General features: G+C 46.5%; 1 protein-coding gene across 2 annotated transcripts; it reads right to left on the bottom strand.

The window, feature by feature from the left end:
* Positions 1-9,735: 9,735 nt before the first annotated feature.
* On the bottom strand, positions 9,736-12,035 carry LOC123094818 (B3 domain-containing protein REM9). 2 transcript variants are annotated; one of them, XM_044516709.1, is made up of 5 exons: positions 11,905-12,035; positions 11,739-11,817; positions 10,685-10,756; positions 10,313-10,595; positions 9,736-10,220 (listed from the first exon to the last, which is right to left on the bottom strand). In XM_044516709.1, the coding sequence occupies exons 4-5, from the start codon at positions 10,569-10,571 to the stop codon at positions 9,886-9,888; spliced, it is 594 nt and encodes a 197-aa protein (XP_044372644.1). In that variant the 5' UTR covers positions 10,572-10,595; positions 10,685-10,756; positions 11,739-11,817; positions 11,905-12,035; the 3' UTR covers positions 9,736-9,885. The 2 variants fall into 2 exon arrangements, with proteins under 2 accessions (XP_044372644.1, XP_044372645.1); XM_044516710.1 differs by having other exon boundaries at positions 11,739-11,808; positions 11,905-12,027.
* Between the last annotated feature and the right edge of the window lie 1,550 nt (positions 12,036-13,585).

Here is a 13,585-nt window from a genome sequence, read left to right as displayed (position 1 = left end):
GATCAACCTGACCACAAGGGTCTGTTTCCTGCGAGCAAACGAAGAACAAGCAAGAAACTAAGATTGCAATCTGGATATTGCGAATATAAGATGAAAGCTTTATTGATCAAGGTGGGGTTCTGTGACGCCTTTGTCTGGTCGTTGAACACAAACGAAGTACGCGAAGTTGCAGCTATGGCAAACTTTTAATCTAATCAAAACCCAAAGTCTAAACGATGCCCTAAGGGCTGTATATATGGAGGAAGAGGGGGGGGAATTTCGTGGCCCTTGGTGGAGGGGTCCGAAATCAACCCTATCTCTTGTTTCCCCACACATACGGACTCTAAAAATAGCCTATACTTATGTATTTCGAAATTACATGGGCCTGGCCCAATAATAAGGTGACGCAGCACCTAAAATAGCCTCGGGACGAAATTTCTGAAGTGGCATCTTGTATATTTCGCCCAAGGCTTCATGCACCCATTATGGTGGCTTCAAAGTCCTGAAATCATCACTTGTAACTCCGTTCTTGTTTCCCTTGCGCATGCCATCATCTCCATGCTTGTTCTTGCTCCAATGTTCATCCTTCTCCAAGCTAGGCCCTTCATTTGTAAGCAAAACAAATGTATCCAATTTAGGCAGCATCATATTCTCATGAACATTAGAATCATTACCAAGAAACGAAAGTACCCGGTAATTTAGTTGGCGTGCACGAGCTCTAGTAATTGGTCCAGTATGTATAGCAGCAGGGGTTGTGGGTGTAACAATTGTATTGATGTCCTCATCCAGTGACCATATGATGTCCATCCAACGGCCGTAGTGCTTCTTCAACCTCTGGTCTTCTTGCTCCAGCCGCCCAAAGCAGTGCCGGTCGTGCCGCCTGCTCCTGCCTCCCGTGGCCGGCTGTGCTACCGCCTGCTCCTGCCTCCCGTGGCCCGGCTCCGCATCGGCCCCTTCCTAGGCCTCGCCGTCGTCCACCGCCATGGTGCTCTCGGCGCGGCGTGGTCAATGTGGTCAATGACTGACTTCCATTAGAAGAGTATTGTACGTGGAGAGGCTGACAGTTGGGTCCACGGCAGCCGCAAGGAAGTGCCTCCTTATTACGCGGAAAATAATTATTCCTCCACCTGACAGCGGGGACCCACTAGACGGGCCACCAGTATTTTGCAAAAAAAATCATTTCCCCCTGAATGTTGGGGCCCACCAGACGGGCCACCGTATTTCGCGAAAAAACGTTCCCCCCGCTGTCAGCTCGGACCCATCGGAAGTGCCTCCTTATTACGCACAAAAAAATGAATACTCCCCCGGCTAGCTGGGACCCACCTTGGCGGGAGGCTGTCTTGTGGGCCTACTAAGTTGATGGGGACGAAGGGCTTTGTCAACTTAGTCAATATGAACGATTCTAGCTCCAGTGACCGTACGATGTCCATCCAACGGCCGTAGTACTTCTTCAACCTCTACTCTTCTTGCTCAGCCGCCCAAAGCAGCACCGGTCGTGCCGCATGCTCCTGCCTCCCGTGGCCGGTTGTGCTGCCGCGGAGGCCTCACCGCCCCCTACTATTCCCACCGCTGGCCAGGCCCTGCGGCTACGGCAGCCTCACACCGTAACCGAACCAGTGAACCCTCGTACTCCTCTCCGCACAGGCTTCCACTACCGCGTCTTCCCCGGCTCCGCGTCGTCCCCTTCCTAGGCCTCACCGTCGTCCACCGCCATGGTGCTCTCCGCATGGTGTGGTCAACATGGTCAAGGAACGACTTCCATCGGAAGAATACTGTACGTGGAGAGGCTGACAGCTGGGTCCACGGCCACAGCCTAGTTTTTTTGTGATTTGCCAAGTAAGTCGCTTTGTCAGGCCTATTCGGGTGCAAATCTTTCAAGACGAGGAGAGCTTTCATTAGTCTGGCCAAGAAAATGGCCCATGAGTAATGAGAAATGGGTTGTACATTTTTAAAACACATCAAACCGACAATTAGTTTCAAATATCTTTTTTTTCATTTCAAGATGTTAAATTACATTAATTTTTATGCGTGGAGAATTTGTTGGATTCTATATTGATATACATTTATTTTTAAAATCAGTTTGAATGTGAGTCAAAATTTCGGGATTAAAAACAGTTTGGACCGCACCGAAATATGCAAAATTTCGTATAATTTTTTAACTGTGGCCACAATATGGGCTATAATGGGTTGTAAATTATTAGAAATAATGGCAGATGGGTTGTATGCTGTTTTCCACAGATTTGAGGCTTTCCTAAAAAAGGTTGACGCACATGCAATGACTGTTGGATGTCCATCCAACGGCCGTCGTGCTTCTTCAATCTTTGCTCTTCCTGCTCCAGCCGCTCAAACAAGCGCCGGCGGGACTGCCTGCTCCCTCCTCCCCGCGGCCAGCTATGCTGCCGCACAGGCCTCACCGCCCCACTGTACTCCCATCGCTGGCCTAGCCATCCCTCTACTCACCCACACCTGCTGTTATTCTCCGGCGATGGCAGACGAACCAGTAAACCCTCATACAGCCGTACTCCCCTCCGTGTGGGAAACAACTGTCGAGTCTTCCCTGCCTCCGTGTCGTCCCCTTCCTAGGCCTCACCGTCGTCCACCGTTGTGGTGCTCTCGGTGCGGCATGGTCAATATGGTCAATGACCGACTTCCATCGGAAGAGTACTATGCATGGAGACGCTGACAGCTGGGTCCACGGCCGCAACGAGGAAGTGCCTCCTTATTATGTGCAAAATAATTATTCCTCCACCTAACAGCGGAGACCCACCGGACAGGCCACCGTATTTCATGAAAAAAAACGTTTCCCCCCTGACTTCTGGGACCCACCAGCTACACCTTCGCACGCAAGGAAGTGCGTCCGGGCAAAAAAAACGATTCGCCCCCCTGACTGCTGGGACCCACCAGCTACATCTTCGCATGCAAGGAAGTGCGTCCGGGCAAAACAATGATTCGCCCCCCTAATTGCTGGGACCCACCAGCTACATCTTCGCAGGCAAGGAAGTGCCTGACAGTCAGGACCCACCTGGTCGAAGCGTACGTAGCATTGTCATTCTGGTCACGAACGTGTATGTACATACTTGTCGATGTAGAGGCGCGCACGTGTCGTAGTAGAGGCGCGCACGTAGCATGTACACATACGTATCGCGGCGAGGTTGCAAGAAAGAAAATAAGGCCAGTTACGTACATATGGGCAGGGTCTCGAATGCCTACTCACGCATACGTACATGGCTGGGTCGGAACAGAGAAACAGCGTCATCGTCATGTTCATGGGGAGGCAACGAAATGCCTCGTGTTCATGGGGAGGCAACGGATGTGTTCATCGGGAGGCAACAGAACGTGTGGGAGCCAACCGGCTGGGTCGGAACGGAATGCATGGTCATGTTCATCAGGAGGGCTTGGACGGAACAGGCAATGGAAATGAGGCCTGGCGTACCGCACAATGGAGGAAACGGACCTCCTACGTTCGGAACGGGGTCCTGTTGATCGGGAGGGGTGTGTCGTACCAGAAAAAGGAGGAAACGGACCTCCTAGGGTCAAAATGGGGGGTCCTGTTGATCGGGAGGGGTGTGGCGTACCGCAAAACGGAGGAAACGGACCTCCTACGATCGAAATGGGGGTCCTGTTGATCGGGAGGGATGTGGCGTACCGCAAAACGGACGAAACGGACTTGTGTTGGAGCGCTACGGTTGAAATGGGGGTCCTGTTCATCGGGAGGGGTGTGTCTTACCGCAAAACAGGACTCCACGAGATACTATTCCTCTCCACCGTCGACCTCCTCCAGCCTCCACGGGCTACCATCGACCTCCTCCGGCCTCCACGGGCTCCTGTTCATCCAGCCTCCACCACGCGCTACTCCACCAGCTACTGTTCAACCACCCCTCCACGGGCACCCCTCCACCGTCTACTGTTCATCCAGCCCTCCACACCACGGGGTCCTATTCAACCACCCCTCCGCGGCCACCCCTCCACCATCTATAGTTCATCCAGCCCTCCACACCACGGGGTCCTGTTCATCCAGAGGCAACGCCACCACTCACTGTTCACCCAACCCCTCCCCCCCCCCGGAACACTCACTATTCATCCAATCGATCGGCTTCAGTTAGCAGCAGTAGCGAAGGAATCGCTCGATCGGGTTCAGTTAATAGCCATCGATCGATCGCTCGGGTTCAGTAACGTGTAGCCTGCAGTGCAATCGCTCGGGTTCAGTTAGAGCCCAACGCCTCGCTCGGGTTCAGTTAGAGCCAATGCCTCGCACACACGCGCATACGTGTACGAGAGAAACACACATCGCTCGGCCCCCGACCTCCCACCATAACCGGCAACTCCCCGAAATTTTCCTCCCCCTCGCTTCTACCATGGTTTTTTCCGTCATTGACGGCCCAAAGAATGTCATGCAGCTGCGTCTCCGGCCAGTCCAGGACGAAAATTCCATTTTCTGTCATGATTTTTTGTCATAGAAGTAGGAGCCCACCACATCTATGATGATACCGGGTTTTGTCACAACTATCGTCATAGAAGTGTCATATGTATGACAGGAAAAAAACTCGTTCGGCCCAAAATGTCACGGATGTGTCTTTTCTTGTAGTGTCTTCTTGCTGACTGTCTTCTCAACACCAGGCCTCTTCGTCCTAGATTCCTTCAGTGCCTCATATAAACAACACGGAAAAAAGCATTATATCACAAGAGAATTATGTGAGCACGAGGAAACAAAGAGCATAAAAGAACCCCAACCCACCAAGCAAGACAGAGTTTGGACCTTAACAATCTTGTTCACTACGACATCATCCACTTCCTATCCATCAATAACTTCATCCTCCTTAGGATTGTACTCTAGGTCATCATTGATAACTCCACTACCTTCTTGAACCTCATCACTTCTACCTTCTTGTACACCATTTGTTTTCCTAATCATCGACGCTATTGCACCAATGCCAAGGGCCTGGAACATCCGATTGTTCCTCATGATATTTCTAGCCCTAACCTTCTCGTACGCGGTGAGAGGCTCTTCTTTGCATGATAAAGGAAACGTAACTATTAGGTGAATGTTTGGAATGCATGGACAGACAACCAAACATATCTTATGATATTTTATTATCATTTAATACTAGTTATTCAGGTAAGGAAGACTAACAGCACACAGGCACAATTAAGCCAGCTTATTTAGATTGCAGCAATACATTTCACTTAGCATATTAAGACACAGATTTTAAGAAACTGAAAGTATAACCACAAGGAGCAAGTTGCATACCAACGGTTGGCCTCATGTTTGACCTTGTACTCCTTGCCATGGATGATCTTGAGGTGGTGGTTGCAAAATAGAATAAACAACAATCAGATACAACAGGGATAAAGTAAAATGATGCACTTGTATCAATAAAGGAAAGCATTTTGACCATCATGCACATACAGTGATGTGTTATTAATTAAGCAAACATGTAAGTGCACTAAACAAGCATGCATGTACAATAGAAATATATGTACACTAAACAAGCAAGTGCTACTGATAGAAACAAGCAAGCAATGAAGGAAATTGAAGAGAAGCAAGGAAGTACTATTGATACAAACACTAATTAATAAGCAAGCAAGTAGCTTCTTCTCCATGTTCTACTGATACAAGCAAGTATTGTTGATGGAAACCCTAATTAAGCATGTATGCTAGCAAGCAACATGTATGTTAGCAAGCAAGCAACATGAACTAGTGAACTGGTGTCATGTACACATGCTTAGACAGTCTGACAGCAAGCTAGACGAGTATATCATGAGGACCTTCAAAACAACTAGATGTTGCCACTGGTAAAGCATGAAACAACAGTACTTGCAGAAGTACAAAAGCAGATGAAGAAATTATTCTCAAATAATATTATGTTGCCTCTACACACCAAAAATGGCTACAAACTAGAAGACACACAAGTTAAGACATTTCGACAATTAGAATCAACTATGTATTACAACACCCAAAATTATCTAGCATGAATCTAGTATATATTAAAACTAGTCATACAGCCTTAACACACCAGGAATTCCAATACCATAATAAGTACTAAGCATTCTCTTGTTCACTAGAAAGAAGAACACAAGCTTCATGCGCATATCACAAAAGAAGAACACTGCTACAAACCCCAGTAGTGCTACTGATAGAAAAGTACTAAGGAAAGTGCTACAAGCAATCAAGTACATGTTGATACAAACCCTAGTAACAAGCAAGCAAAGTGCATAAGTGCGATTAGTACAGGCAAGCAAGCATGGAAAGTGCTACTGATAGAAACAATCAAACTGCTACTAATAGAAACAAGCAAGCAAGGAAGGAAATTGAACCATACAAGCAAGCAAGTATTGTTGATACAAACAAGCAAGCAAGTAGCTTCTTATCCAAGTGCTACTGATACAAGCTAAGTAATTAAATCACACACAAGCAACATGAACCAGAGGGAGGTCTTCCTCTAACCTCATCCACTTCCTCATCCATCTCCATCCCCTAAAATCATGCACTTCCTCTAACATCATCCACTTCCTCATCCATCCCCATCCCCTAAAATCATGCACTTCCTCTCCATCAACATGAATCCTAAACCATGAGGGGGATCAAACAAAACACTAGGAGCTCCTAGATGAACATGAACAAGAACCACCAGGAGCTCGTAGATCGACCGAATCCTAACCCTAGATCGACCGAATCCTAACCCTAGATCGACCAGGAGGGGGATCTACCAAGCCCTAGAAGATCGAGGGGAGAGGGGAGAGGAGAGGGGTACCTGCCGTCATCGATCGTTAATGATGTGGATGATGTAGCCACCATCGTTGATGTAGTCACTGTCGTTGATGTAGTCGTAGCTGGGGCGGTCGATGTAGCCGTCGATGTAGCCACCATCGTCAAGGGGAGAGAGAAGGGTGGATTCATCGTCGGGGAGGGCGGTGCACCGTGGCGTGGGGGGCGGTGCAGCGGCGTGGCCGGGCGGCACGGCGCAGGGGAGGGAGTGGGAGCGAGGCGGCGCGGAGCGGGGAGGGGCGACGCAGCGGCGTGGCGGGGCGGCACGGAGTAGGGCAGGGAGTGGGAGCATGGCGGCACAAAGCAGGGAGGGGCGGCGTGGAGCAGGGTTCGTCGGGGCGGAGTACAGGAGGGGCGGCGCTAGGGTTGCAAGGTGGGGAATGGGGAAGGGAGGGGAAATTTTGGGAGGGGAGGGGAGGGGATCCCGCGTGTTAGTGGGAGAGGGAGTGGTGGGTCCCACCTGTTAGTGGGAGAGGGAGTGGAGGGAGTGGAGGGAAACTTTGGGAGAGGGAAATTTTGGTGGAGGAAAAATTTTGTTGTGGGAGGGAAATTCTTTTGGGTTTGGGGCAGAAAAATTAGGTTTTTTGTAAACTTTGTAGAAATCATGGTTAAAATCATAGCAAATAGCTCAAGAAAACACCGGTATTGCAAGTTTAGTATTTTTGCTAGTTGGTAGGACACATTTGATGATGTGACGCGGAGGTCACCCATTTTTTGATTTTTTTTGATTTTTTTTGAATTTTTTACGGTGTTTTCAAAAACCTGCCGATTTCGTCGCGGCAGCCATCCGTGGCTAGGGTTTGAGTCATGCAAATCTGTTATCGATTCTTTGATGAAATGCCTACCTGTGAAGCTAAAAATGATTTTTGGCAAAAATAACGGGCAAGCTATGGAGGACCCACAGTTCAAATTCCAGTCGGTTCCAGCTAAATCGGCCGAAGGTGGTTTGAATGGCCGGGAGTAGCTACGAGGGTAGGAAATGCATGCTTTTTTGCAACCGTCCGTAAAATAGGGTCTACTTTGAGATAGACATGGAATGGCGCCGTTTGGGGTGACCCTCCTTGTAGGTGCTTCACGAAAAACGCATGTATTTAGCATTCAAAAAATGTAAAACGGTTTTTTTGTTAAACAAGTTGGAACCTCGCTTTGGCAACATTGTTTACCATCACAAGACGGAGGCATGCGCCAAATTTGGGCATATTATCAACAACTATTCAATGGATGCGGCCTTATCATTGCTAGTTTGGCTTGAAAGCCATGAATCTTCATTCATGGTAGGTCGTTTTTTAGAAAACTTTTTCAAGAAAACGCCGGTATTGCAAGTTTAGTATTTTTGCTAGCTGGTAGGCCACATTTGATGATGTGACGCGAAGGTCTCACATTTTTTTCTAATTTTTTTGAATTTTTTAAAAACCGGCCGATTTCGTTGCGTCAGCCGTCCGTGGCTAGGTTTGAGTCATGCAAATCTGTTGTCGATTCTTTGATGAAATGCCTACCTGTGAAGCTAAAAATGATTTTTGGCAAAAATAACAGGCAAGCTATGGAGGACCCGCAGTTCAAATTCCAGCCGGTTCCAGCTGAATCGGTCGAAGGTGGTCTGAATGGCCGGGAGTAGCTACGAGGATCGGAAATGCATGATTTTTGGCGACCGTCCATAAAATAGGGTCTACTTTGAGATAGACATGGAATGACGCCATTTGGGGTGACCCTCCTTGTAGCCGCTTCACGAAAAATGCATGTGTTTAGCATTCAAAAAAATGAAAATGGTTTTTTTGTTAAACAAGTTGGAACCTCGCTTTGGCAACATTGTTTGCCATCACAAGACAGAGGCATGCGCCAAATTTGGGCATATTATCAAAAATATTCAACAGATGCTGCCATATCCTTGCTAGTTTGGCTTGTAAGCGATGAATCTTCGTTCATGGTAGGTCGTTTTTGAGAACACTTTTTCAAGAAAACGTCAGCATTGCAAGTTTAGTCTTTTCGCTAGTTGGTAGGCCACATTTTGATGATGTGACGCGGAGGTCTCCCATTTTTTGATTTTTTTTATTTTTTGCGGTGTTTTCAAAAACCGGCCGATTTCGTCGCGTCGGTCGTCCGTGGCTAGGGTTTGAGTCATGCAAATATGTTGTCGATTCTTTGATGAAATGCCTACCTGTGAAGCTAAAAATAATTTGTGGCAAAAATAACAGGCAAACTATGGAGTACCCGCAGTTCAGATTCCAGCCGGTTCCAGCTGAATCAGCCGAAGGTGGTCTGAATGGCCGGGAGTAGCTACGAGGGTCGGAAATGCCTGATTTTTGGCGACCATCCGTAAAATAGGGTATACTTTGAGATAGACATAGAATGACGCCATTTGGGGTGACCCTCCTTGTAGCCGCTTCACGAAAAACGCGTGTCTTTAGCATTCAAAAAATGAAAAACGGTTTTTTTGTTAAACAAGTTGGAACCTCGCTTTGGCAAGATTGTTTGCCATCACAAGACAGGGGCATGCGCCAAATTTGGGCATATTATCAAAAACTATTCAACGGATGCGGCCATATCATTGCTAGTTTGGCTTGAAAGCAATGAATCTTCGTTCATGGTAGGTCGTTTTTGAGAACACTTTTTCAAGAAAATGTCGGTATTGCAAGTTTAGTCTTTTTGCTAGTTGGTAGGCCACATTTGATGATGCGACGCGGAGGTCTCCCATTTTTTTGTTTTTTTTTGTTCTTTACGTTGTTTTCAAAAACCGGCCGATTTCATCGCGGCGGCCGTCTGTGGCTAGGGCTTGAGTCATGCAAATCTGTTGTCCCTTGTTCACAAAAAACCATGTTTAGATGACAGTGTCATACTTGAGCATTAAACTTATATTGTTTCATAATGTTGTTGATTCTTAATGAACAATCTTAACGGAAAAACATGTTTTTGACAATCACAAATTGTAACTTATATTGTTTCATACATGAGTAAGCACAAAACCCCATAATTTCATCTTTCATCCATGAGCATGCACAAAATATCAATTCCCATCAATTACCAAACTGAATATTCATAATTAAGAAACTGTATATTCATACTTAAGCATCCATAAGCATGCACAAAATTCAAACTAAGCTTGGCATTGCCACTTAACAGTCCCACTTGATTTCTTAACATCTTCACTCGTTCTTCTCCTTATTCTCCTTCATCCTCCTGATGCGCTCAGAGTGGCGAATGCCGACGCAGATGTACTCCTCTACCACAATTGGCATGGTCCTGTCACCCAGCTGTGGAATTGCCGGTGCCACTACCATCGCGAGGTCAGCATCAGGCACCACAATCGCAAGGTCGTCGTCAGCCACCACCATAGCAGGGTCGTCGTCATCCACCACCATAGCAAGGTCGTCATCAGCCAGAATAGGCTGCACCTCCCTGCTCTGCTCCTTGTCATCCCCGCTCTGCTCCTCTTCTTTCCCACTATGCTCCTCGTCATCCCCGCTGCTGCTCCCATTGCCTGGCCAAATGCAACAAAGTGTGAACATGGTGTTGTCATCGTGCTGGTAGAGGAAGCCAAAAGGACAGGAAGAAGAGAGGCAGAGAGCTTACTGGCATCGTCATCGTGCTGGTAGTACATGCGGCACATGGTGTTGTCGAACATCTTCATGGTGAACATGGCGTCGCCATCGTAGCGGAAGACAAGGAAGTGCCCAAGATGCAGCTCATGGGTGTGGGCGAAATGCTCCCAGCCGATCCCTAAGTACATGTGGCCTTCGCCGTCGAACACCACCACCATGTCCCATAGCCTGCGACGCCCGCTGCCGGCCTCCCGCAGCTTCACTTTCTGGGGCTCACGGCCGGCGAGCATCTTCACAAACTTGTGAGGCAGCCTCTGCAGCGAGGGTTAAGTAGTGGTTAATTGTGCCAATCTAGCACTAGACAACAGAGTGATGATAAAGAAATGAGTGATGATAAATATACCTGCCTACTTCAAGATTTCTCAATTACGATCTTGAAGAACTCGAAACCTTCCATGCCAGCCATCTCACTTCTCTGAAAAGAAGCATTGTAATTAAACAACAAGTTACCATAAACAAGACTGGACATAGTTGGAATGAAACCAAGTTTATGATGGAAAAAGTGAGAGAAAAACCAATGCACTTGTGGATATTTATGATAGCAAAAGTGATAAAAAAAGCAATGCACTTGTGAACAATTGGAATACTACTACTCTATCTTTGCCAGGGCCTCAATTTGGAATACTACTACTCTATCTATAATGGACCATATCTGCCCATGTGCCCATGTATACTATAAATGGAAAACACGACATCAGGATCATATCTACTATAAATGGACCATATCTACAATGAATCATCTCTACTATAAATGGACCATATCTTCCCATGTGCTACATATGGCCAAAGGTCAAAACTGAGCACGCATTTTTTTATAAGAAAGAAAATTTGGAACCTGCATTCCTTTACCACTCTCATACTCTTGCCTGAAGTGAAAAGTGCACAGTTTTGACTTAGTTACGACAAAACATTGTCAGTGACTTGAAGATGAAGAGTTTGCACTTAACCAAACTGTTGTTTTCGTTCATGACCAAACTCTAGTCCCTTGAAATCAACCATGGAAACAGAGCCAGCATAACTTCAAATATACTGGATTCTGCAGCTAAGCTTAAGGATACAGAATTATTTGCCTTCAAATCAAACAATTATCTGATCAGCAGCAAATCCAAATACTAGATGGAAATGTTCCAGAATAACACCTGCAAGATAGACTATTTAAGCCAATTTAACACCACGGAGAAGCAACATTACTTGTTCTAAACATGGAGCAGCAACCCTAGACTGACTCAAGATAGCAAATTAAATAGTAACAGAGTGATTCAGTTGAGTTGCTGAATCATGCATTCAGAACACCGCATGAAGGCTATTGGCTTAAAACTGAGCAACTCTATAATCTCTGAAAGCAAATTAAGCCAATAGCCAAAGCAAATCAAAGAACATGGGGGAACGTAACGGACCTGGGGGGACGGCGACTGCAGAGGGTGTCGTGGATGCAGAGGGTGCAGGCCTCCTCTTGATCTCGTGGATCTGCTTCGGCTACAATGGAACCCTAATTAACATGTGCCATGGAACCCTAATCTAATCAATAGGAAGAGGAACAGGAAGGAGTTGGCGGATTCATACCTTAGGAGGCCGTCGCCATCTCCGTCGATGGAGGAGTGGGTCGCCAGGGAGGTCGTCGCCATCGATGGAGGAGAAGGGGATGTCGGCGGCGGAGAGGAGGAGTGGGTCGAGTGGATAATGGAGAGGAGGAGCGGGTCAAGTGGAGAGGAGGAGTGGGTCAAGTGGAGAGGAGGAGTGGGTCCACTTCTCAGCGAGCTCCGTATTTGATATATTGAAAAGGGTTGGCATAGAGCACAAAACCAACAGCCTCTAACTAGGGTAGTGGTAGAAAAACAGTGGAATAAGCGGCAGGTCGTGGGTTCGAGCCCCCGCTCGTGCATATTTTTTGGTACCTCAGGGGGAAAAGGGTCGAGTGGGTAGAGTAGCAAAATGGCCCACTTGTCAGCGAGTGGGTAAATTGGCACACTTGTCAGCGAGGTCTGTGTTTGATACTGGACTGGTCTGATGATTTGAAAAGAGATGGCATAGAGTGGAAGACCAGTAGTCTCTTCCTAGCCCAGTGGTAGAAACACTGTGAAATGAGCGCACGGTCGTGGGTTCAAGTCCCCGCTCGCGCATATTTTTTTGCTCACAGTTCTGACCAAAACAACTCTGAAAACTACAAAAACAACATTCAGACATCATCATTTTGCACCAAAATATTTAGACATCATCATTCTGCACCAAAACAACAACACCATCACATCATTTTTTAACAACAACAATATCTTCATCATCACAACCAAAAACAACATCACTATTTTGCACCAACATCACTATCTCTTAAAATTGTATAAAAATAACTCTGAAAACAACATCTCAATTCAGTTCAAAAAAACTTCAGGATCATTACAACATCATTTTGCATTACAACTTCAGGATCATCACAACCAACGGTTCTGACAAAAACTAAGAAAATGGCACCAAAACTACGTCTCTAGAGCCATTATGCATTTTGCCTCTCAATCACTAGAGCCATCATGATCACCAAAACTACATGATTTTCCTAAACATCATGATCAACCATCATCTTCCTCTCCATCACTACAACCATCAGTCTCATGCATTTTGCTACCTAGAGAAAATTGTAGTATAGAAACTACATCGGGAACATGTAGTAATAGCATTAGCTTACCAAGGAGACAAAATTTACCTTCGCTACTCATCATCGTCGATATGAAAACAAGGAACTCTATGCCCACTCCTGTTTTCCTCATCATCACTACAATATTGCAGCATAGTATGACCAGTCCCGTTTTCCTCATCCTCGCTATCATGTCCATGCGCTACCACCTTTCTTCTTTTCTTGATGCCTTCAACTATTCCAGCATCAATGATCACACGTTCCTGGTCCCTTCGCACTCTGCTTTGCACCGGAACTTCCATAGAGTCTTCATCAGCTTGCAACGAAACTTCTGTAGAGTCATCATCTTGATATGTTAGTCCACCATCACCGGGGCCCTTTTCCACTTTAGTTTTAGTCACACTCCACAAGTGTCTGTGCTCAAAGTTTTGCACAACTCGCCATTTTCCGTGAAAAAGAGTGTCTGGTAGATAAAACACCATTTTTGCTTGTGTTGTTACAATAAAGGGATCACTCTTATACCAGCACCTTGCAGTGTTGATGCTTTTGAAGTGGCCATCATATTTGACAAAAGAGTCTCTCTTCTTCTTGCTACCAAGCTCAAACCAGTCACAATGA

The sequence above is a fragment of the Triticum aestivum genome, chromosome 4B, assembly GCF_018294505.1.
Source record: "Triticum aestivum cultivar Chinese Spring chromosome 4B, IWGSC CS RefSeq v2.1, whole genome shotgun sequence".
NCBI classification, from domain to species: domain Eukaryota; kingdom Viridiplantae; phylum Streptophyta; class Magnoliopsida; order Poales; family Poaceae; genus Triticum; species Triticum aestivum.
This window is presented reverse-complemented; position numbering and strand designations above follow the sequence as displayed.

Coding starts and splice junctions, on each gene's coding strand:
- LOC123094818 (XM_044516709.1), bottom strand. CDS start 10,571: ATGCTCGCCGGCCGTGAGCCCCAGAAAGTGAAGCTGCGGGAGGCCGGC. Junction 10,221..10,312: donor CCAGCACGATGACGATGCCA/GTAAGCTCTCTG, acceptor GCATTTGGCCAG/GCAATGGGAGCAGCAGCGGG.